This window comes from Rhineura floridana, chromosome 20 (assembly GCF_030035675.1).
Source record: "Rhineura floridana isolate rRhiFlo1 chromosome 20, rRhiFlo1.hap2, whole genome shotgun sequence".
Lineage (NCBI taxonomy): Eukaryota > Metazoa > Chordata > Lepidosauria > Squamata > Rhineuridae > Rhineura > Rhineura floridana.
In genome coordinates, this window is record NC_084499.1 from 20,703,395 (window position 1) to 20,728,248 (window position 24,854).

Below are 24,854 nucleotides of genomic sequence, written 5' to 3' on the forward strand. Positions count from 1 at the left end.
ACCTTCTAAACACAGTTAAAAATATTCTGAAACACAGTTAAGAATATTATTTCGTCAGCGAACTTCAGGGGGCCAGGAACTGGGAGGAAGGGTGGCATATAAATCTAATAAATAAAATAAAAATAAAACAGTTCCCTTTAGCCATCAGTTCTTATGAGTCAGTACTCTTCCGGTCTGAGGACGTTGCATGGCTCTCTTGACTCAGAGGACTCCTTCTCAGACGTCTCTGTGCAAGTGGAGTCCCCCGTCCATTCGCCCACCCGCCCACTCTGCTGGAGAAGGCTGAGCCCTTTAAAGGAAGAGGCACCTCTCAGGGAAGACTGAACTAGCAACTGAGTCAGAGCTGCATCATCTATGTAGAGTGTTGACCATGAAGCTCACTGGGTGACCTTGGGGTCCAGTCACTGTCTCTCAGCCTAAACTACCTCACAGGGTTGTTGTGAGGATAAAACCGGAAGGGGGAGAACCATGTCTATCTAAAGGAGCGCCTCCAGCATCATCAGCTATGCCGCCCAACAAGATCAGCCTCAAAAGACCTTCTCTCCATCCCATCAGTCAAAACAGCCAAACTGGTGAGGACTAGAGAGAGGGCTTTTTCAATTGTGGCCCCCACCCTGTGGAACTCCCTTCCAAATGATCTCCGCCATGCCCCTTCTATGATGAGTTTCCGCCGGGCCTTGAAGACCTGGCTGTTCAGGCAGGCTTTTGGGGTGGGCTAGATTTTATCTTCATTGTTTTTAGATTGTCAATGTCTAGGTATTATATGCCTATGTTGTACGTCGCCCAGAGTGGCTGGGCAGCCAGCCAGATGGGCGACTAATAAATTCTATAAATAAATAAATAAATAAATGTTTGTATGCCACCTTGAGCTCCTTGGAGGAAAGGTGGGATATAAACATAATAATAATATTTCTAAGGCTCAGCCTGAGAGTAGCTGCTGTTGAAGCAACATCTAAGCTCTGCTGCAAGGGCTAGCCTGAGTGCTGCATGGAGCTGTCCAGGCTTTGCTTATATATAAAAGCATCTATATACCACCCGTTCATAAATCATCAGGGCAGTGTAGCAAGATTTTTTTTAAAACAACAACAACCACCATTAAAAGAAATACAGAGTAATCATTAAAGTGACTGGTTACCCAAGAAAATTTTAAATGGCAGCATAGGCCTCTCAGCATTAAAAGAAAACATCTTCAAAAGATACCTGAAAGTCAAAAGTGAGGTGTCTGCTGAATCTCTCCTGGAAGAGTGCTCCCCAGCACGGGATCTGGTGACATTAAACACCTGACTTCTGGTTGAGGCCAGTATCGTCCATTCCTTTTGAAGGAATTCCAAATGGAGATGAGACTCTTAATTTCCAATTCTGTTGGAGTTTCAATTACAAGGACAAATTTAAAGTATTTCAACCATTACTCAGCAGCTAGGTCATGCAATGCTGTATTTGGAGGATGAATTTGATTCACATTTAAAGCTGAGTTTATCAAACCCACACTTTCCAAAACAATCTGAGAAGTGAAACATAGCCATCCTTTGAAATTTGCACTTAATCTGAATTTTTCGATGCTGTTCTCCAACAGAAGAATATTCAGAAAAATGTCTATATTAGGGGAAAGTGTGCATAAGATGTATATATGAGTCAAAATAGCATACCAAACAGCATTATATTAGGAGAAATTGTTTGCAAAAATGTGTATATTTGTTAAAACTATACAAAGAGGTGTTCATTACACTGACCTGCTGAAGAATTTTCATGAGGATTCCTGCAGAAATGTGAACTGAATTCAAGTGTGGAAAAATGAGGAACTGAGAGCATTGAAACTGACAGATTATTCCATCCCTAATGGAGAGGTTCCCAGATATTTGCTTGCATGGGAGAAACACAGGATGCTGTCGCTTCTCTGCTTGCATCAGAACAGTGTCGGAACAAGCAACAAACTGTGGCTTTACATTTTCCTCTCCTGGGCATCTGGCCGGCAGTGGTAGGAAACTGTGCCAGGCTAGATGGCCCCTCAGTCTGATCCAGGTAGGAAGTTCTGATTTCACATGCCAGCACCTGAAGCCCTGGGTTGCCACACAGTTGTGTAAAAAAGAAAAGTAGCTTGCCTAAAAGTGTGGGTAAAAACAAAACCACCTACACGACAGGCAACAGCTGTTTCTTTCTTTTCATTCAGTCTGCTCTTCCAGACTTCTCAGAATCTTCCTGATGAGCCTCTCTGGTCCTTTTTTTCATAGTAACCCACATTTATGCAATTAGCATCTCATTATTCCACACACTTGCAGTTTATTTACTAGAGGCACCACTAGGCTCTGGGTTTTTACCACCCCCACCCCAGGCAAACATCTCTGTATGCTATGGTTTGCATATGCTCAAACTCCTCTTCCACATCCCTGGCCTATTGCGCACTTGGAAGATCACTCCAGTTGATGCAGAGTGGCAATTATAGGGAAGCATCAGTGAGGCACCTCTGGCCTCAGGGGACCATGGGCTTGAGTCTGTCTCCTCACGGTGCACTAGGAAACAAGAGTTTGTTGTCTGAAGCAGGGAGCTTAGATATTGCAAGGAGCTGGGAGGTGGTGTGCGTAAACCCTTCCTTGGGTGACTCTTGAGTTCCAGGCTGCCCAACCACCAGCAACGGAGGGCACTAACTGTCTCCGAAATAAAGCTCTAGAGGAGTGCGTGGAAACGATTCACTTCCATAGGAGAAAGGAAAAGTGTCACCAGTTGCTATTAATGTGAGAACACCAGCAAGGGAAGATCAGCCTGGCCTAAACTGGGTGTAAATGCTCCGGTATAGATCACTGCTTAGTTCTGGTCTGGAAGAACTGATTGCCCTCCACATTTTCATCTCCACCTCACCTTCCCTTGTGCGTCTTTTTTTGTTTAAGTCTGTAAACCAGATGGTAGTGTCTCCCTCCCTCCATATGAGCCATCAATTGTCTGAAAAGCACATATGCAAAAGAAATGCATTACAAGAATTCTGTAATTGTGGCTAAGGTTGGTTTTTCCTCCCAATTCAGTTTCCTTCTATGTCATGTCTTTTTAGGGCTAGGACTTATCAGTCACATTTGTAAGCTGCTCCGGGAGCCTTTTTTCCCAGCCTGAAAAGTGGGATTTAAGACAAAGCTTTAAATGAATAATAACGAGATGCACCATATGGGGGTGAAGGAAGTAACTCCTGACCCCCTACCCATGGAGAATCATCTGCATAGACCTGGCCACAGTGATGTTGTTGTTGCTGATATTTGTTGTTGTGTTGTTTTAATGCCCTTCACTCTGAGGTCATGTTTTAACATGGTGTAAGCTGATTGGGGACCTTCGAGTATCAAGTGACAAATAAATCTTTTATTTATTTATTTATTTATTATTATTAAACAATAATAACAATATTTCTTCTGCCCAGCTCAATGGTTCAGCCCCCGCTCTGGGTGCGCCCCATTGACACGTGGTCCTTTCCTCCATCCTCCCACTCCATTCACACGTTCACGAGACGAGCAAAGATGTCCCTGTCCCTTTAAGGCGTTTCGCGTGCGCGCTTCCATCCACGTCGCGTCTCCAGGCGCTTCGTAGTAGCTGCATCCGCACCATGCGGCGCGGTGTCCACAACCTCGAGTCCCCACCCCCTTTAAGGCGGGTTTCCAGTGAAAGACAGGCCCGGCCGACTCTTCCCTTTTATTTATATCAAATTGTCCCTTTGCAGGCACCGTAACCGTAGGAGGGTGGGAAGACGTTCGCAGAGAACTACAACTCCCGGCAGCCCTCGGGCCATAGGAAGGGAATGCGGTTGTGTGGCGGCAGCGGCCGATGGGAGTTGTAGTCAATTAACATCACGTGCTTATATATATATTTTAAAAAAACCCAGGCCGAAACGTCAAAGCGCCTGCGCGCCGCCTTTTCCCAGCCGGGCCCGTTCAGTGCGCCTGCGCGAGGCCCTGTGCGTGTGTGTTCCCCGTCCCTCCCCCTCCTCCCTCTCGCCTCACGACGGCCGCCGCCGCTGAGGAGAAGAAGAGGGAGAAGGAACAGCCGCCGCTGCTTCTTCTCTTCTCGTCTGGCCGCTGAGGTAAAGGCGGCGGTGGAGGAGGCGCTTCCCGTCTGAGGTGAGTTGGCCGAAGAGGAGAAGGAAGGGAATCTCCCCCCCCCCGCGAAGGGAGGGGGGATGGAACGGAGCGGGGCAGAGTCGCGCGCGCCCCTCTCTCGAGGAAAGAAAGCGAGCGCGCATGCGCGGGGGAAGGAAGGGGAGCGGCTCGCCCTTAGCTGGACTCCCGCCGGCGGAGGAGGGAGATAGAAATGGGGGGGAGGGGAGGAGAGGGGGCCGGGCATGGGGAGCAGCTGTGGGTAAGGCAGAGAGCGAGAGCGCCCCCCCCCGTGGCACACGCCCCTTCGTGGTCTTCGAAGGGGCACAAGATGCTTTGCTGCTTGAGCGGCAATGCGCCACATGCTTGTCTGGGAGTAAGCCCCATGGAACCCAGTGGAGCTGAGTAGACATGCAATGCGCTGGATGCTTAATTGCGACGGGGATGATCAGCTGCCGCTCATTGTTCTGGCACGGCTGGCAGCGCCACCAGCGGAATGCTGGGGGGGACGACCGCTGTTTGGTGCCGAACCCTCACCTCACCCCACCCCCAGTAATTGCTCAATTAAATGCTGCTGCTACTACTGATTATTGTTAGGACCCCCAGTAGCAGCAGTGCTCCTAGTAGTAATGCTACTTCTACTACTACCACTAATTAGTGCCACCAGTGGCAAGAATGCTCCTAGTAATACAACCACAACTTACTATTTATTATTATTATTTTTGTGCCAACAATAGTATCGATCTTACAACTAATGAGAATAGTTAATGCCAGCAGCAGTGAAAATACTCCTAGTTCTGTTCCTGTTAGTTTTCTTAATAGCGTGTTTATTTAATATTACTATTAATACTATCAGTGCCAGCAGTAGTGATAAGAGTACAAGTAGACCTCTGTAGCTGCATCAACCTGGTTCAGCATCCTCTGGACTGTAGCTCAGTGGCAGAGCACCTGCTTTGCATGCAGAAGGTCCCGGGTTCAATCCCCCAATGGCATCTCCAGATAGGGCTGGGAGACACTCCTGCCTGAAACCTGAGAGAGCTGCTGCCAGTCAGAGTAGACAGTACTGAGCTAGATGGACCAATGTTCAGACTCAGTATATGGCAGCTTCCGGTGTTTCTCTCCTCTCAGTGGATCCCCTTTTTCCCAACCCTCCCATGTATATCAGAACTTAACAAGATGCTCTAGCCATGATTCTTTTTTTCTGCCACTGGCATTTTTCACTCCTTACAGTATATTTATTTATTTATTTATTTATTTAATTACATTTCTAGACCGCCCTATAGCAGAAAGCTCTCAGGGCGGTGTACAACAAATAAAATCACAATTAAAATATGAGCAAGTGTGGAAAATATAACATGATAAAAATCCAAAATAGAATTGCCATGAGTTTATAAATTAAAATCCATATTAGGTTTAAAATTAAATTTAAAATGTTTAAAAAGCCTGGGCGAAAAGGTAGGTTTTTACCTGGTGCCAAAAAGATAACAAAGAAGGCGCCGGGCGTATCTCGTCTGGGAGGGCATTCCATAGTTCGGGGGCCACCACCGAGAAGGCCCTAGATCTAGTTGTTGATCTCCGGGCCTCTTTATGAGTTGGGACCCGGAGAAGGGCCTTCGACGTCGAGCGTAGTGAACGGGTAGGTACATAGCGAGAGAGGCGTTCCACCAGATATTGCGGTCCGATGCCGTTTAGGGCTTTATAGGTAAGAACCAACACTTTGAATCTGGCCCGGAAACATATCGGTAGCCAGTGCAGCTGCGCCAGGACAGGTGTTATATGGTCAAATTTCTTTGTCCCAGTGAGAACTCTGGCCGCAGCATTTTGCACTAGCTGAAGTTTCCGAACCGTCTTCACAGGTAGCCCCACGTAGAGTGCATTACAGTAGTCCAATCTAGAGGTTACCATAGCATGGATAACTGAGGCGAGATTCTCCCTGTCCAGATAGGGTCGTAGTTGGGCTACCAGCCGAAGCTGGTAGAATGCATTCCGTGCCACCGAGGCTACCTGAGCCTCAAGTGACAGGAGCGGATCTAATAAGACCCCCAAACTACGTACCTGCTCCTTTAGGGGGAGTGTAACCCCATCTAGGGCAGGTCGAACGTCAACCATCTGGGCAGAGGGCCCTCCCACCAACAGCATCTCAGTCTTGTTAGGATTGAGTTTCAGTTTATGTATAGAAGATGGCCTTTAAAAAAAACAATATTGTAGAATCTCTGGAAGCATCTTGATACCTACCTGCACTTAGTGAGGGAATGCTGGTCCGATGAACTCTTGATCTGAACCAGCAGGGCTGTTGGTGCACCCCAAATCCCATCACTCTTTACCCCCTCCCAAATCACCAGAGTGAATACAGTAGGGCCCCGCTTTGCAGCGTTCCACCGATAAAGCAGTTGTCAATTGCAGAAAGGCCCCGCTCCTACGGCGCTTGGTCCACTTTTACGGCGTTTTTCGGGCGTTGGGCGCCATTTTAGACGTTAGTCAGTCGTTCCGCTTTACGGCGGATTTCGCTTTACAGCAATGGTCTGGAATGGAACCTGCCGCATGAGCGGGTCCCTACTGTAGACACTATAACCACCTAGGAGTAAAAGCTGTTTCTTAACCTTGTCCAGCTAGCAAATGCATACCCAAAGCAGATCAGTTTGTGATCTCTGCTTAAAAAACAACAATAAAATCCTATCTTGGAAGAGCATCATTCTCAATGTACAGGAATACCCCGCATTAATGTACACAATGGGTCCAGAGCGAGTACGTAAACCGAAAATGTACTTAAAGTGAAGCACTACCTTTTTTCACGTATCCATGCATGTACTGCACTGCAATCGTCATATACGGGCATAACTGATGTAAATAACGCATTTATAACTAAAATAAACACAGTAGGCCTTCCAAAATTGTAGTTGGAAACTGATCGGGCGGTGGCGTCATGCCGTTAAGTGTCCGTTCTTGCGAAGCGAGCATACGTAAACGGGAATGGTGCTACTGTAAATATATTCGTACTCGCGAGTGTCCGTAAAGTGAAGGTCCGTATAGTGGGGTATTCCTGTATTCAATGCAGATTAAGGAAAATATGCAGATTTGTCCAACAGGATAGCTGTTAAAAGCTCCCAAGTGTAGACTGCTGGAAATTCTGGGGAGTCACTGCCAGTCTTTGGAAATTTCACAAGGCATTGCCCACGCACCCTTCAAAGTATATATTTGCAAGCATGAGGACTGGGAGCTTGTTTTTAAACAAACCACCTGGTGTGCTGTAATGTCAGATGCTAAAGTCTGCAGTGTTCTTGGATTTGTGTGTCACCCCTGAATTCACCCCAAGCTTGCTTCCTTCTGAGGTCTAACATTGCTAAAGAAGCAACAGAGAGACACAGTGGCCTGGCTGGCACATTGCAGTAAGCCATAGTTGAAAATGAACTATGGTTTAATATGAACAAACAGTGTGCAGCATGCTTGAATGTTCCTGCTGCTCCTGTTGCTGCTGTGCCTCAGACAAAACAAGCCAGAGCCTGATTTGTCTGTCGGGAAGGGGCTGTAGCTCAGTGACAGAGCACCTGCTTTACATGCTCAAGGTCCTAGGGTCGCTCCTCAGCATCTCCAGGTATGAGTGGGAAAGATTCCCTACCTGAAACCCTAGAGAGTCGCTGCCAGTTATTGTGGACAGTATTGAGCTCGAATGGGACCAGTGGTCCCTTTGTCAAGAGCCGTGAGGACTAGGATCTTAAGTTTGTTTTTAGGGGGTCGTAGCTCAGTTGCAGAGCGCTTCTTTTGCATGAAGAAGGACCCAGTTCAATCCCTGGCGGCATCTCTGCATAGGGCTGGGAGAGACTCCCTGCTTAAAACCCTGGAGAGCTGCTGCTAGATGGGCCAAGAGTCTGACTCAGTATACGGCAGCTTTCTATGTTCCTATGCCCTCCAAACCTGGGCTAGTGCTTCGTTTCCTTCAAACAAGCCAAGAGTATTAACCAGGGTTTGTTCTTGGCTTACCACTTGTGGTTTGTTTTGAGGAAATGAATACCGAGCCTGGGTTCAGATCACGTGACATGCCAGACTCTGATTTGTTTTGTCTGTGACAAGAACAGGAGCACCTCTGGAACTTTTTGAGACATGAGCACCAGTGCGCTGCTGATGTGCATGAAACCAGGGGTTGTTTGAAGCTGGTTGGGCCTGTGTGTGGATGCAGTAATACACTGCCTGCCACGTACCGTGAGGCAAGAATCTAGCCGTACCTGCTGAAAGTACTCTTGAAGCTTTGTTGCAGTGAGATGGTTCCTGCTGCAGTGATGGCTCAAATTTCCTAGGATACGAGCACAGCATTTTGTCAGAGTTCTTTGGAGACTGGAACGTAGGAAATGAGGTTTTGTGGAAACAAAATGGTACAGGCTTATTTAATGCTCTTTCCTCCCTAGATGGCTTGTAGGGTAAGGGCTGATCAGCTCTTAATTTCATTTCACATCTGAATCTTTCAGTGTTTGTTAGCATGGCAAATCGAGGAGACCTGTTTCCTTTATCAGTATGACTTTGCAGGATTGCTGGCCTGCCCCTCAGTTTAACAATAGCTTATACAGACCGTCTTTGCACTGTTTTTCACAGATTTGTACAGGTGTGGAAGGGGAGGCAAGATTTATCAGCTTGCTTTTTTGTTAACCTTCAAATGGAAAAGGGGTGTTTAATGGGGGGGGACAGCAAAAGGTCTAATTTAGTTAGAGCTAAAATGTATGCAAAATATGCACAAGGACTCTTTACAACAGCAGCCTGGTGATGAAGAGTTAATGAACACTTGTAGTGGGAAAGGAAACCATTGTCTCTGTACAGACCCAAATGAATAGACTTGAACTTCTTGATAAATTGTAATTCAGGTCACATCCATACCATACATTGAAAGCACACTGCATTCCCCAAAGAGTCCGAGGAACAGTACGTTACCCCTCGCAGAGCTACAATTCCCAGCTCCCTATAACAAATTGTGCTTTAAGTGTATGGTGTGGATGTGACCTCAGTTGTGTCATTCTGGAGCCTACCTTTGAAACAGATTTATCCAGTTAGGGCCACCTCAAGATCAGTGGCGGAGTGCCCTGGTAAATTGAAGTGTTGTACTGGTTTATGAATATTGCCATTTTCTGATGTCAGATTTGAGCCCTGTGATTCTTTTGCATAGGGACTGGTAGTAAAAATGTAGAAGGGAACTGCTGGTAGATGGTGGCATATACCACATTGCATGTATTGCCCTTGGGTCTGAGTAGAGACAATGGTTTCCTCTTGTTTTTGTTGCAACAGAATAACAGACATTCTCTTGGAAGCTGTGCACAACAGGAATAAGTATTGAAGGTCCAAACTGTGGTATCAAGCTGTAAATAACTTTAAAAACAAAGCACAAATTTCCCTCTTGTTTCTCCGCTCAGCTGTGCAAAAACACAATTTGTTTTGAAACACCTGCTTGGACGTTGAGAACCATCACAATACGAGAATCATGTGGTTTTGGTTGCTACAAGATGTGATAATGGCTTTAAGAGGGGATTAAACAAACTCGTGGAGAGGTTTATCATCAGCCATGATGGAACCTCCATGTTCAGAGATAGCCTACCATGAAATATCAGGTGCTGGCAGGCAGGAAAACAGAGGAGGGTAGTTGTCTTCGTGACCTGCTTGTGGGTATCCTAGAAGCTTCTGGTTGGCAGAAACAGGATGAAGTGAATGTCTGCTCTGATCCTACAAGACTCTGATGTATTTTGGGATGCGTTAATGAAGTGTGCTTTCAGTTTTAATTGGGGTAGGTGATGTGTCATGGCTATTTGAAGTTTGGAAAACAGTACCTTTAATAGCTGTGTTTGGGTTGCTGATCCTTGGTAACCTTTGCATCACTCAAATGTTTCCCCTTTCACCCTCTCTCTTCCTAGTGGGAGACATTCTCCTTTGAATCAGTGTCCTTTTTCATCCTGTGAAGCACCTAAATCCTGGCTTGCCAGTTTCCACAGCCATGGCAACGGAAGAGAAGAAGCCTGATGCAGAATCGACCAAAACACAATCAACACCTTCCTCTTCGACCAATCAGAGCAAGGTGCGTGTTGAGGCTTCTGGACAATAGTTCTGCCTAGAATTTGTCGCTTAAAAAACACACTCTATGTTCTTTCTGCAATAGCAAAATTCTGTGAATTACCTTAAGATACGATAGCAATTAACTATCTAAGCTAGATGCAGCTCACTTGCCATGTATGACAGCCTGCCCAAGCCTCAATAAACTTCTGTTTGCTGCCTGCTTGGGGCTGCAATAACAGGGAGGGATGAGATGGGCTCGTGCTGTGATAAACCACCTGGCAGCTCAGTGTGGTGAGTTGTGCTGGCCCCGTAGGATCACACAAGTTGTGCAGGGTGCACTTGAAGCTTCTCTTATTGGGCTTTCTTTCCTCAGCCTGCGCCTGTGAAGCCAAACTATGCTCTGAAGTTCACGTTGGCCGGACACACGAAAGCAGTCTCATCAGTGAAATTCAGCCCCAATGGCGAGTGGCTGGCCAGTTCTTGTAAGTGTCCATAATTGTGGGATCGAGAAGCCTCTTTTTCTCACTGTTGATCCCATTAATTTCCTAGTTCAAGAAGGACCTGAGTAATTGTATTTGTATACGCTTCAAGCAGGAGTTTTTGAAGCAAAATGCAAACATTTTGGTTTTTTTAGGTTATGCCTACTTGGGTCATTGATTAGGCATTTCCTCTTGTCTGGAGAGAATAGTATATGCACCTTTTGAGATAGTTCTTGCCATCTGCAATTTTGATAAGTATTTGTGTTAAAAATAGGATTTTAAAAAATCTGCTTGATTGATTGGGTTAGATTTTTGGCCGATCAAAAGTATTTCTTCATTTGATTGGTCATATTGCACCTCCGCTAATTTCTTTGTCCCTGTTTAGGTTACACCTGGGGCTTTATGTTAAAAACTCTGCCCCCAAAAAAGCTGAAATCCATGCCCTGTGTGTCATGCAAATTTGCACAATGTCTTATTTCTGTAATTGTTGAGGAGAAAGGGTGAGGAGAATCTTAGGAACTCAGGAAGCTGCTTTATACTGAGTCAGACCAGTGATCCACCTAGCTCAGTATGGTCTGTGCTGACTGGCAGCATCTCTTCAGGTTTTCAGACAGCAAATTCCCAATTTTACCTAGAGGTGGCAGGGATTGATCCTGGGCTTCTGCATGCAAAGTCTGTGCTCTGCTACTGAGATACAACCCTTCCCACACACTTCTCATTCCCCATTCCACCTACAAAAATTCTAATCACATGTGAAAGTTACGATAAATTCTCCCCACTTCATAAGTGTATTTGCTCATTCTCTAATGGGTTAAAGAAATACAAATGTGTATTTGTGATTCACCCATGTTCTCTAGCAAGAGGCGCAAGAAAGCATAATCAGAGTCCTGTGGAGTAGGACTAGATACCTACAGGGGAAAAATGATCTTGCACAGACAAGGTGCCTAAAATCTTTTTACATTGTTGGATTCTCCTTTTATTTTTTAGCGGCTGATAAGCTTATAAAAATTTGGGGTGCCTATGATGGCAAATTTGAGAAAACAATATCTGGCCACAAACTGGTGAGTATCTCACTGTTAATAAGGAGGCTTGTTGAGGTGTTTGCTGCAGAGGTAACTGGACAGCTATCCCAAGATACAGCAACTTCTGCCTATGCAAATAAAGAATAGTTGGGTGGGTATTTATGGCAATATTCTTGCCTGAAAGGACTTGCTGTTGGCCTGGGGGAAAGAGAAGGCTACAGCAAATGCTCGCTTTGAGAGTTGATTGTTGCCCAGTTCTATCACTTGAGCTGTCTGTTTTTTTGCAGACTGAAACATGAAAGTAAATTTGGGAAGGTAGTGTAAACTCAATTGGAGTCTGTGCACGTTGCACAAAATGTATAGAATTCTGGACTGCAATCCAGATTGCTAGTAGAGGAGAGTCATTTAATGCCCCCCCAATGTAAAAAGCTCCTCGTATGTAGTAGATAGAGAGAAGGTTATGCAGCTGAACCTTTTCTGCCTTATGATCTGTTCATCTACAAGCAGGGAGTGTTTTGCTGGAAGGAGCATTCAGAAATATCCTCTTTCCATCTGCAGTCTGGAATTGCACTGCCTCAGAATGAGTAATTTGTACACAATTTATAAATTAAACTATTACAGAAAAAAAGTAACTTTAAAAAAATGTTCTATCTGTTGCAGGGGATCTCTGATGTTGCTTGGTCATCTGATTCAAACCTTCTTGTATCTGCCTCAGATGATAAAACTCTCAAAATTTGGGATGTGAGCTCGGTAAGATGGTTGATGTTCCATTCCTTTTTTCGCTGCTAACCACCATGTTGGAGAGCGTGAATTAGATTCTAATCTGACTATAGTATAAATAAAAAATTAACTTTGATGTGGTCAAAATGGGTGTTCTGTTCAATGAAACTCAGTCCTGACTTTCCATGGGACACAATCACAAGTGTAGCTTTATCAGGGCTTCTAGGTTTTTTATGTCCAATGATTTGAGTCTCCTCTTGGGAGTTAAAAGTCTAGGTTCAAAGGAAACTTGCCTTCTTTTATATCCTACTCATTTTACAGAATGGCAGTCTGTGCATAACAAATACTAAAAACTACCTATGTTGTTAAAATGCATTAGTCTGTTCTGGTAGTTCAGTTTTTTTGCTATCGAAACTAAACTTTGCTGTTTAATTTGAAGGCCCACTTTAGGCAGCTATCTAATCTTTTTCTTTTTATATATATGGATTATTGCTGTTACTAACTTTTGAGTAGCTTCTCGCACTTCTTGAAGCAATGTATGAAATTTAAAATCCAAACCATAAAACAAACACCCCCACCCCTTAACGTACACTTAACCACCAAACACCACCTATATATAAACCGCCAAATATGCTTAGCCTCAGAACATCTTCAGCTGCTGCAGGAAAATTAACACTCAAACACCTAAGAGAAAAGAAAAGTCTTTGCCTGACGCCAAAAACTGTGGGCTAAATAATAATAATAAATAAATAAAATTTTATTTATGAGTCGCCTATCTGGCTGAATTAACGGTCACTCTAGGCGACGTACATTTACATATTAAAATACAATAAAAACCAATGAAAACCAAAACAGTAATTAATGTACCAGTATTAAAAACAACCTACCCCAGAGATCCCATAGGCCTGCCTGAACAGCCAGGTCTTCAAGGCCCGGCGGAAACCTATCAGGGAAGGGGCATGGTGAAGATCAAAAGGAAGGGCATTCCAGAGGGTAGGGGCCACAATCGAAAATGCCCTCTCTCTGGTCCGCACCAGCCTCACTATCTTAACTGGTGGGACCGAGAGGAGGTCTTGTGTGGCTGATCTCGTTGGGCAGCATAATTGGTGCTGCTGGAGGCGCTCCTTCAGATAAACTGGGCCGAAACCGTATAGGGCTTTGAAAGTCAACACCAACACCTTGAATTGGGCCCGGTAAGCAACTGGTAGCCAGTGTAGATCTACTAACACTGGAGTGATATGATCACGGCGACGGCTGTTCTTAATCAAATGTGCCGCCGCATTCTGTATCAGTTGTAATTTCCAGACCGTTTTCAGGGGTAACCCCACGTAGAGCGCATTACAGTAGTCTAAGCGGGAGAAGACCAGGGCATGTATCACCCGTGGGAGCAGATGGGCAGGAAGGTAGGGTTGCAGTCTCCTTATCAGATGTAATTGATACCAAGCTGCCCGGCTCACTGCCGAGACCTGAGCCTCCATGGACAGCCGGGAGTCAAGAATGACCCCGAGGCTGCGGACCTGGTCTTTTAGGGGCAATTTTACCCCATTGAACACCAGGTCTATATCCCCCAACCTGCCCCTGTCTCCCACGAGCAACACCTCGGTCTTGTCGGGATTTAGTTTCAGCCTATTCCCATCCATTCACTTACGGATTCCAGGCACTTGGAAATGGTGTCCACTGCCAACTCTGGTGAGGACTTAAACGAGAGATAGAGCTGAGTGTCATCCGCATATTGGTGGCACCGCAGCCCGAATCTCCTGATGATGGCCCCCAGCGGCTTTACATAGATGTTGAATAGCATGGGGGAGAGGATAGAGCCCTGTGGCACTCCACAACTGAGAGGCCAAGGGTCTGAAACCTCATCCCCCAATGCCACCCGTTGGTGCCTGTCTGAGAGATAGGAACGGAGCCACCGTAAAACAGTGCCCCCTATTCCTAATCCCTCCAGGCGATCTAAAAGGATACCGTGGTCAACAGTATCGAAAGCCGCTGAGAGATCCAGGAGGACGAAGAAGGTGAATTCTCCCTTATCCAACGCCCTCCTCATATCATCCACCAGGGCGACCAAGGCTGTTTCCGTTCCATGCCCAGTCCTGAAACCCGATTGGAATGGATCTAAATAATCTAAATAAACTCAGAGAGTCGTAGTGTACATATTTTCATTAAAATGTGCAAGGGTAGTAAAGCAAGTTCTTAATCCAGGGTTTGCGCTTTTGTGATACACAGAGATCTTCCTCAGGCTGGATGTACTTTCAGACTAAAAATATGCAGTTCCCTTTTTTCTTTGGTTAAACTTTTGAAGGGCAGTATAGAAATTACTCTTGACTATGACTGTCTCCCACATTAATTCTATCCGCTAGATGGTGCTATGACTAATTTATAAAATAGTACAAGTTGGGCTGGGGGTGGGGGGAGAGAGCCAGAACCAGACCCTTGAGATTAGACATCCCCCAGATGTAATTCCGTCTCCAGTTGGGCTGATGTGGGTTCTCTTCTAATAGCTGAGCTGAGTTTTTTTAACCCAGATCCCAGCCCAGCATGTTGTCTGCCGCACCCGTACCGACTTGCACTCCAATCCCTACAGTGTTGAAGTCTTCTAAATATGAAACTCTTACCAACTTCTTAATTTTTTTCATTTCTTGTAGGGGAAATGCTTAAAAACCCTGAAGGGGCACAGCAACTATGTCTTCTGCTGCAATTTCAACCCCCAGTCGAACCTCATTGTCTCGGGATCGGTAAGCATTTTTGCTGAGAAGAGGTCGTTGGTTGCCCTTGCTCCCTTTTGTAGGACAGAAAATGGCGGGCCAAGACCTACCCAAATGTTGAGACTGGCTGGCAGGTATTAACCATGCTGGTCAGGGCAGCCCAACAGACTTGTGTTTCGTTTTTTTTTTTACTTTTTTGCCTGCCTTGGAAAGTGTTCTACCAACTTCTGGAGGCATGCCAAGGAAATATTGGCCAAGCATCTCCTCAGCAGCACAGAGATAATAAAACATTTGGGCGAGTTGTCAGGGACTGTACACCCTCCTCCCTGTTCAAAGGCAGGAGCAACCATAACATCTCTGTATTTTGTGGCTGACCTACCTGCACTGCAGGGCACAAAGCCGGTGTGGAGAACCTTTGGCCCTCCAGAAGTTGCTTGCTGGGGGCTGATGGGAGTTATAGTGCAGCACCATCTGGTGGGCCAAAGGTTCTGATCCTGCCGTATAGAGTAGCTGCTTCATAGGACAAGGGGCTTGTGATACTCAAGGTCCAGAGTTGGAAAGGACTTCCCTAGTTTTTTTAGTCGTAGCGGTGACCTGCACTAGCTGCCTCCATTATAGTTTAAACACGGCTTCATAACCAGAAGGGAAGGTGAAGCAGAAAATTTACAGTATTCCACTTGAAAGGCTTTTCATTTTTTGGTAACAAAACTGCTTTTGGTCTAGAAGGTACTATTACTTGTAAAATCTCAGCCACAAAGTAAATTTTGCCCTGACTTCATATGGAGGAGCTTGAGCAGTGAATTTCTTGCTTTAGAAAGAGGAGAGGTGAGGAAATTTTGTTTTAGGTACTTGCATAAGGCCAGTCTCTGTAGAGAAGAAGTTAACCACAGAGAAATCTTGTGCCTGCTTGTGTAAATGAAGGTGCTTTACTATTGGGCAGTCTTTGGAAAAACAACAACCGCTTCAGCTTCTGAATTTATTCCCTTGTTTCCTCTCCAGTTTGACGAAAGCGTGAGGATATGGGACGTTAAAACCGGGAAGTGCCTGAAAACACTGCCGGCTCATTCTGACCCAGTTTCGGCAGTAAGTCCTCTTTGGACAAACTGGGATGTGCTACTGTCTGAAGCAGCTTTCTTGGAGGACTTGCAAGCAAGCTCTTGACTGTTGGGATTGCATGGAGCCAGATGCGAATGACGCCTGCTCTTCCGGGCTAAGCAAATAGGATACAAGAGCGCTGCGGCCTTGGGCGGCTGAGAGTTCAGCAGTGTCAGTTGTGGGGAGTCACTCTTGCCTGCTAGATGTAAAAATTCTAAACCTGATGCTCACTCCAACCCACAAGGACACAATGGCCCATGCCGCAGCTGTCTGTACTTCTAGGTCAGCCTTTCCCAACCAGTGTGCCTCCAGATGTTGTTGGACCACAACTCCCATCAGTCTCAGCCAGCATTGCCAATGGTCAGGAAAGATGGGAATTGTGGTCCAACAACATCTGGAGGCACACTGGTTGGGAAAGGCTGTTCTAGGTAGATGTGGTGCTTCTGTGCAGATGTTGCAATCTCTGGGCCAGTGCATAGGGGAAGCACCTTCTTAAAAGCTACACCAAGTGCATAGCAAACTGACAACAGGTTCTTAAACCATAGCTGTATATTTAAGTTGGGCCTTGTACATGGGGCTTCAAGCACAGGGGAATAACAGTTGCGGTCTTCCCCCTTGCCCCAGAAAATAGCAGACTTATTTTGTTTTGCTTATTACACTTATATCCCACCTTTCCTCCAAGGAGCTTAGGTGGTGGCGTACATGGTTCTCCTCCGCATTTTATCTTCACAACAACCCTGTGAGGTAGGTTAGGCTGAGAGAAATGGTGACCGGCCCAAGGTCAGTCAGTGAGCTTCATGGCCAAATGAGGATTTGAATGCTGGTTTCTCGGGTCCCACTCCAGCGCCCTAACCATTACACCATACTGGCTGTCCTGTGCGCAAATGTGATATTGCCTCTTCTGAGCCACCTAGAGAATGTTGCTGATACCGCGTGGCCATATACATTTAATAACAGTAGTAATAATAGTAATAAATCTTATTGTCTCCAGGTACATTTTAACCGTGATGGCTCTCTGATAGTGTCCAGCAGCTACGATGGCCTTTGGTAAGTGGGAGGCAGAAAGGAAGGCTGGCTTTAAATCCTGACAGTGGGCCGCATCCAGCCTCTTGAGGAGTGATTAGTGGAGAGAGGGTGCCTGGCGATTTCCAGTTTCCGAAAAGGGCAGCAGTGTTGGACTGTAGATCAGTGAGCAGAGCATGTGCTTTGCCCGCAGCAAGGTCACAGGTTCAGTACCCAGAGGCTTCCCCAGGTAAGTGTGGGAGGAACCCTTGTCTAAAATCCAGAAGAGCATCTGGAGGACCACAGGTTTTGCAAGGATCTTGCATAGTCAGGCTGGGAAAAGAGCCTTTAGCTGAGACCGCCCACCAATCACAGTAGGAAATGGTGGAACTAGATCCGAAGTCCTTGGGGTGGTCCCTGTGGGCACCGCAGCACCTTCAGTTACACCCTTGGCACCCGCCCCTCCCTATACAGTTTTTAATTCTGGGGTTTTTAATTCAGTTTTTTGGCTTTGCATAGGAGCATAGCAAGCTGCCTTATACTGAGTCAGACCATTGGTCTGCCTAGCTCACTGTGGCCTACACTGACTGGCAGTGGCTGTCCAGAGTTTCAGGCAGGGAGTCTCTCCCAGCCCTACCTGGAGATGCCATCGGGGATTGTTGGGGTGGTGGTAGCTTGTCTGCTTTACTATATCTGTATTTGTTTAGGGCAGGTGTAGGCGATCCATCAGGGTTTTTTTTGGGGGGGAGGGGGGTCTTTGCATCACCAGTTTTTCTTCTGTGAAATGGGTGTTTTAGTAGTGCTGGCTGCAGTTTCTTAGATTTCCAAATGTGCTCCCAATATGTTGGGGAATTCTGGACTTGCATAAACTACCTGTCTTGTCTCAGGACAAGACAATTTCTGGAGTTCCTGTTTTCCCCTCAAAGTGTGGGTATTCTCCCCTACCTCCACCCCACAAAAGGAAGTACTTTCTGACCAGATTCCATTGCTTTTAGTAATGGTGACTCTCATTTTGATGTTGCAGCCGAATCTGGGATACGGCATCAGGACAGTGTTTGAAAACGCTGATCGGTAAGTTAGTCTGTGCGAGGATTTGGGGTGCCCAAAAGGCATCCACTAACATCCCAAAATGAGCATTATGTTACATGAAATCGTGGTCTCTCTTCTCTGTTCCAGATGATGACAATCCTCCTGTGTCTTTTGTGAAGTTTTCTCCAAATGGAAAATACATCCTAGCAGCAACTTTGGACAAGTAAGAGTCAAGGAACGTTGCGTTGTTGTCTCAAGGCAAAGAAATAATTACTGTAAGGAGGGCAAATCTGTAGTGGCTGTTAAGCCTTAAGGCATTAATGAAACCTCCATATACAGAGGCAGTGTATCTCATAGGAAGCTGCCTTATATTGAGTCAGACAATCTGTCCATCTAGCTCAGTATTGTCTACAGTGACGGGCAGCATCTCTCTAAGGGTTCAGGCAGGGATCTGTCCCTGCCCTACCTAGAGATGCCGCTGGAGTTTGAACCTGAGCTAAGGCTCTTCCCCAACACCTGCTTAGGCATCACAAAGTAAGTGGCAGTGCCTTTAACCATATATGTGTCATACAGGCCACTGGGACCTCTTCCATCCTTATCAAGGGGAGTGCCAACCTTCTCCTCTGGATTTGCTAGATTGCAGGCAGGCAAAGCCTTTTTTGCACTACCTCATGTTTAAACACCAGCAAAACTAGCATGTCAGCTTGGAAGAGGAGAAGAGAAAAAGTGTGCACAGCTATAATAATCCCAGATCGCTATTGTCAAGTGCCAAGGAGGGCCATCCTTGGGGAGATAATTTCATTCTTGTTGACAACTTGACAGCATTTTTGCCTGTTTTGTGTTCTCTTTTCTCTCTGGCCAATTTGAAAGCCTGCAAAACCTACTCAAGCATATTCATTCCCCAGTGACAAAATAACTTGCTTGGATGTTCTGATCTAAGTGCTTTGTCACAGAGAGACGTGGACATTTGCAGGGGTTTTAAACCTGCAAATAGTTGTATTGCTGGGCATGTGGGTGTATAAAGCATGAGGACACCCGCAAGCCTTGCTTTCCTTTATTTCCTTCTCGTTCACTGCAGCACTCTCAAGCTTTGGGACTACAGCAAAGGGAAGGTGAGTCTTAATGTGTCCCTTAAATTGGTTAACAGTAAACTAACTAGGAAATGTCTTTTTAACAAACGTGGTTACTCTTAGTTGCAACCCAAATCTATGCATGTTTACTCAGAAGCAAGTCTTGCTGCGTTCAATAGGGCTTACTCACTAGTAAGTGTTTAACACTGCAGCCTTAGGTTAACTTCACTCTGAATGTTGCACGTTCATTTCCCTAGAGATGTATGGGAGTCCCCCTTTTTTTTCTGCAGTAGAAACTCAGTTCACCTCTTTTCGTTTAGTAAAAAGAAAATGTGCTTTGAATTGGTTTAATGCGAATTGTTGTCAAACTCCCAATTTCTGAGTATTCCCAGACCATAAAAGGTACAATGAGTGAATGGGGAGCTGGGTTTTTTTATATAAAAGTCCCTCTGTGCCCAGGGACAATTGTGTGGGAAAAAACTCCTCCTTTACACAGTACATAGTTAAACTATGGAATTCACAGCTGACAAGAGGTAATGGTGGCCATAACTTGGATGGTTTTAAAAGAGGATTAGGCAACTTCATGGAAGAGAAGGCTATGAATAGCAATGGTTATATTCTATCTCCGCTATCGGACTCAGTATGCTTCTGAATACCAGTTGCTGGGAATTGCAGGAGGGGAGAGTTGCTGTTGCACTCAGGGCCTGTTTGTGGTGTTCCCACTGGGGCATCTGGTTGGCCACCAGGAGGGCCTTTGGCCGGATCCAGCAGTCAGGCTCTTACAGAGGCCTATTGTGACAGCAGAACCTCCATGCCCAGGGGAAGTCTACCTCTGAATGCCAGATGGTGAAGAACAACAACTGGAGAGTTGCTGTTGTGCTCAGGGCCTGTTTGTGGTCTTCCCTTTGGGGCATCTGGTTGGCCACTGTGAGAACAGGATGCTGGACTCAGTGGAGTCCCCTTTGGCCTGATCCAGCAGTGAGGCTCTTATGTTCTTACAGAAAAAGCCCATCAATGTTGAAAGATCCAGTCAAGCAAGTGGGCCTGAGGACTTGCCTTTTTCTTGTCTCTGACTTCTGTGGCCTTTTTTTGCCTTCCAGTGCCTAAAGACATACACGGGCCACAAGAACGAGAAATACTGCATCTTTGCCAACTTCTCAGTTACTGGTGGAAAGGTGAGAATCTCTCTTTTTCTGCGCTGCTTGCAGAGAGTTTAACGCACGCTGACTTTAGGAGGGCAGAGATTTTTATGCCCCATGGATTGCCTCCCCTCTATCCTCTTTTTTAAAAATTTTCCTCATTGGCTTTACCGACACCCCGTCCTTTTAAATGCCTCTCCTGCCGCCCCTCTGCCCATCTAAATTTCATTAAAAATGAATCCTCTGTGTGAGCACATGCATGCAAACACCATTTAGTTGGCCAGGTACTAGGCACAGTACACAGCTTTGCTCTGTCCTCACATTTTTAATACATCTCTCCTTCCTCCCTTCCTTTAGTGGATTGTGTCTGGTTCAGAGGACAACCTGGTTTACATTTGGAACCTCCAAACAAAAGAGATTGTACAGAAGCTGCAAGGGCATACAGGTGAGAGATTCTCAGAACTTTTAAAAAGGTTACCCTGAGTGGTATGAACTCAAAATGGGTGTCTTTATAACAAAACTATTTTGGACCGCTTGCTTGGCTAGAAAACTCTGGCCTGACTAAGTAAGACTCCCCCCAAACTTATCTCCCTCTACTCTTCAGAATTTGAGGTCTTGTAAAAGCCTCACTCCAGTTTGTGTTGAAGGTGATTCACTAAGAAGGTGCTTCTGAAAATGAAACTGCCGGTATCATGATGCTGCTATATAAATCTGGTGAGGCCACATTTGGAATACTGTGTCCAGTTCTGGTCACCTCACCTCAAAGAGGATATTTGCAGAGTTGGAAAAGGGCAACCAGAATGATGAAGGGGATGGAGCAGGTGACCCCCCCCCCGTAAGGAAAGGTTGCAGCATTTGGGTTTTTTTAGTTTAGGGAAATGGCGAGTCAGAGGTGGCATGATAGAAGTGAATATAATTAAGTATGGCATAGAGAAAGTAAACAGGAAAAAGTTTATCCCACTTTCATAACCCTAGAACTTGTGGGATCCAATGAAGGTGAAAGAAGGAAGATTCAGGACAGACAAAGGATTTCTTCACGCAGCGCAGAGTTAAACTGTGGAATTTGCTCCCACAGAAGAGGCAGTGATGGCCACCAACTTGGATGGCTTTGAAAGAGGATTAGAAAGATTCATAGAGGAGGAAGCGGCTGTCAGTGGCTACTCGCCACAGTGGCTATGCTCTGCCTCCATAGCCGGACGTGGTATGCTTCCAAATGCCAGGTGTTGGAACCTGCAGGAGGGGAGAGTGCTCTTGCGCTCAGGTTGGCCACTCTGAGAACAGGAGGCTGGACTATGATGGGCCTGATCCAGCAGCCAGGCTCTTCTGATGTTCTTCCGAACACTTGGCTACTGGAACTCTCCCTTGGATGCTTCCTGGCCTTTAGAAGAGATCCCAGTCTGCATCTGGGTTGGAATTGTTTTAAAATAAGATGGGTTCTCTTTTCAGACAGTTCATATAAGTCGTCTGTAGCGCTCTGCTTTTGGCAAGTGGATTTATTTTGCAAGGTTACCATTAAACAATGGCCAGCTTAGCCAAGCATACTATCTTTAAATATTGTGGCTTTTAATTGTACTGTTTTTATTGGATTGTATCCAAGTAAGCTTTACCCAAAGGAGGCCTATTTAAATTAACAGGCCTAAGTTAATCATGTCCCTTATTTTCAATTGGTCTACTCTGAGTAGGACCAACCCTGGATGCAATCCATTGTTTCATGGTTTGCCGCCCTAGGCTTCTTTTGGAGGAAGAGTGGAGTGGAAAATGTAATCAGATTGCAAGATGACAACCCCTTTTGTCACTGTGCGTGTGTGTCTCTCTCTCCCTCTCTCTCCAAACAGATGTTGTGATCTCTACAGCTTGCCATCCGACAGAGAACATCATTGCCTCAGCAGCCCTAGAAAATGACAAAACAATTAAGCTTTGGAAGAGTGACTGTTAAAAATGTTTTCAGCATCGCTTTAGAGACTGTTGGGGGGTGTCTGGAAAATTTGGGGGTATTTTGTGTTTCTGTTTTCTTTTTTAAAAAAAAAAGCAGCAGAAGAAGAACCACATGAGAACATTTCAACCCCATTTGGCAGGAACCCTGAAGCGATCTTCAAGAGGATGGTGTGTGTCTCCTAGTCCTTGGCCCAAAGAGCTTCTCTCTCTCTCTCTTTTTATCCCTCTCTCTCTTTCCTTGGCCTCTCCATACTGGGCAATGTAGTTTGGGCGGGTGGATGAGATAAAAGCTTCCCTTTTCCTTTTGATAAATGGAGGGCTCCACATACTGGGAAGGTTCTGTCCTTTGGAGAAAAGGTGTGTGCCCTCCTCTCCCTCACCCCCCCTTTGTGCTTGGAGGGATTCTGTCTCTTAATAACAACGGGCAGGTCATAAACTAGAAATAACCCGGATTAATTTAATACTTTGGAGGGATTCTGTCTCTTAATAACAACGGGCAGGTCATAAACTAGAAATAACCCGGATTAATTTAATACTTTATATATATATATATATATATATATATAAAGTTTCCAAAGAGGCAGGCCCTAGTTCATCAGACTTTAAATAGAAAAGCTATGTGGTTGAAAGAAGGCTCTTTACTAATAACAAAAAAAAATTTTTTTTAATGTGACCAAACAAGCGTTTTGTGATTCTCCCTGATTTTTTTCCTTCCTCCCCCTGGTTCAAGACCCCTGTGATAACTCACCATTTTTGCCCTTCCCTGTATGCATCCTGTTCATTGTGTGCTCTGATAGATGCTACTACAGCAAAAAGTCTTTCCAGGCTGTTCTCTTCCCTTCCCTAATAACTGTTCAGCTGTGGCTTTTTTTTTGTCCTTTTATGTTCTTTTGTTTTGACTTTTTAAAAATCATTCTGGAAAATTTCACAGAACTTGTACAGTTATTTCCATGTATAAAAGACAAAACTTTTTTTATATCTTGAAAACTTCATTGTATGAGCTTGTATCTGCTGATGGTATGGTTGTATCTTTCTTTCCTCCATATTAGTATTCCTTTTCAGCCTTTCTCTCTCTCTGTGTGTCTCTCTCCACCCCTTCCCCTCTCACGCTTGATATTTTACACATCAAAACTGGTTACCGTATGCCACAATAAAAAGATGGGATTTTATGTGGATGGTTGTAGTACAAGTGGACTCATGTACAGTGTGTCTCTGGGCTTATCCCTAACTATTCCTTGTAGTAGTGGCGGATGGCACCTCCTTCCCTAGGCCAAGCCCGCATTGGTTCATCTTTCTAAGGTATTTTTTTGTAGATGAGAGAGGAACTGAAGACAAAAAACTGGAAGAATACTCCCATGGTTGTTGCTGGTGAGAGATCTGCCTTCAGCTGATTGAGACTGAGTCTTTTGTCTCAAAAGCTATGGTATTAGGGAGTCTTTAGGGATGTTTCAGCTGCAGATTTCAGTGGTTTCACAGTCAATCCCTTCTTCCCAGCGAAGTCTGGGAATTGTAGCTCTGTGAAGGAATATGGGGTCTCCTAACAACCCTCAGCACCCTTAAACTACAGGTCCCAGGACCCTTTGGGGGAAGAAGCCATGACTGTTTAAATTTACAGCGCAGATTGGCCTGTAATCCTGTCTCTCGTAGAATGTGTGCTTGCTTCAAAGGCTTCTAGGGCACTGAGTATAAGAACCTGCTTTATGACAGATATGCTGTTTAATCTAGCCCACTATTGCCTACTTTGACTGGCAGCTTTCCAAGGTCTCAGGCAGAAAAATATGTTTTTCTATTGCCTGCTACTAGGATCCTTTTTTGTGTGTGATGCCAGTGATTCAGCCTAGGCCCTGTATAGTAAGCATGTACTTTATCATGTGGTTCAGATGGGGTACTAGCCAGGTGAGGCGCTCCTTCATCCTGCTTGCGCAGAGAGTACACATCCTGGAATCCACCAACACTCTCCTGTGACAGTGGAAGTGGACAAAGCTGCTGTGGAGAGAGACCTTTTGTTTGTTATTAATTGTATTGATCAGCAACTTCAGGGAACAATATTTCCTTAACCTCAGGATTGTCTCCAGCTGCATCAGCCAGCACAGGACATTGTGGGTGGGGCTGGTGGGAGTTGTAATGGGGGAAGGCTACACCTACAGCGACTACCTGGACACACTGGAGATGGATGAACAAGACGGGAGTGTGCTGTGTGCCACAGCCGGGGGACTTGCATCCCTCTAGATATTGTTGGGACTACACCTCCCTTTGGCTATGTTGGCAGAGCTGATGGGACTAGTTTCCACCCCAAAAAAATCTGGAAGGACACATAGTGACCCAAACTCAAAGGCAACGAGTCATCCAAGTCACGGTCTTTTGATTTATTTAATAAAATTTATATGCTTCTTGGTTGTAAATAGAACCTCACAGCCAGGGGTTTGTTCCCAAGCTATGTTCTGCAAGCGTCATTTATGTGGCCCCCAGCATGGGGGTAAAAATACGGTTGAAAATCATGCAGCGCCTAACACTATTGTCATGGCAACAACAGGCAGAAAAATCAGAAGAGGTCTGCACAAAGG

General features: G+C 45.4%; 1 protein-coding gene and 1 non-coding gene across 2 annotated transcripts; one reads left to right on the forward strand and one right to left on the reverse strand.

Moving 5' to 3' along the window:
* Window positions 1-3,848: 3,848 nt before the first annotated feature.
* WDR5 (WD repeat domain 5) lies at window positions 3,849-23,465 on the forward strand. The gene is made up of 14 exons (XM_061604107.1): window positions 3,849-4,091; window positions 9,956-10,116; window positions 10,468-10,576; window positions 11,561-11,634; window positions 12,256-12,345; window positions 14,961-15,050; window positions 16,020-16,103; window positions 17,107-17,162; window positions 18,142-18,188; window positions 18,294-18,369; window positions 19,225-19,258; window positions 20,317-20,391; window positions 20,713-20,800; window positions 22,191-23,465. The coding sequence occupies exons 2-14, from the start codon at window positions 10,036-10,038 to the stop codon at window positions 22,289-22,291; spliced, it is 1,005 nt and encodes a 334-aa protein (XP_061460091.1). The 5' UTR covers window positions 3,849-4,091; window positions 9,956-10,035; the 3' UTR covers window positions 22,292-23,465.
* LOC133374055 (U6atac minor spliceosomal RNA) lies at window positions 18,655-18,781 on the reverse strand. Its single transcript, XR_009759813.1, has one exon. It is a non-coding gene; the product is annotated as a U6atac minor spliceosomal RNA (small nuclear RNA).
* Window positions 23,466-24,854: the final 1,389 nt, after the last annotated feature.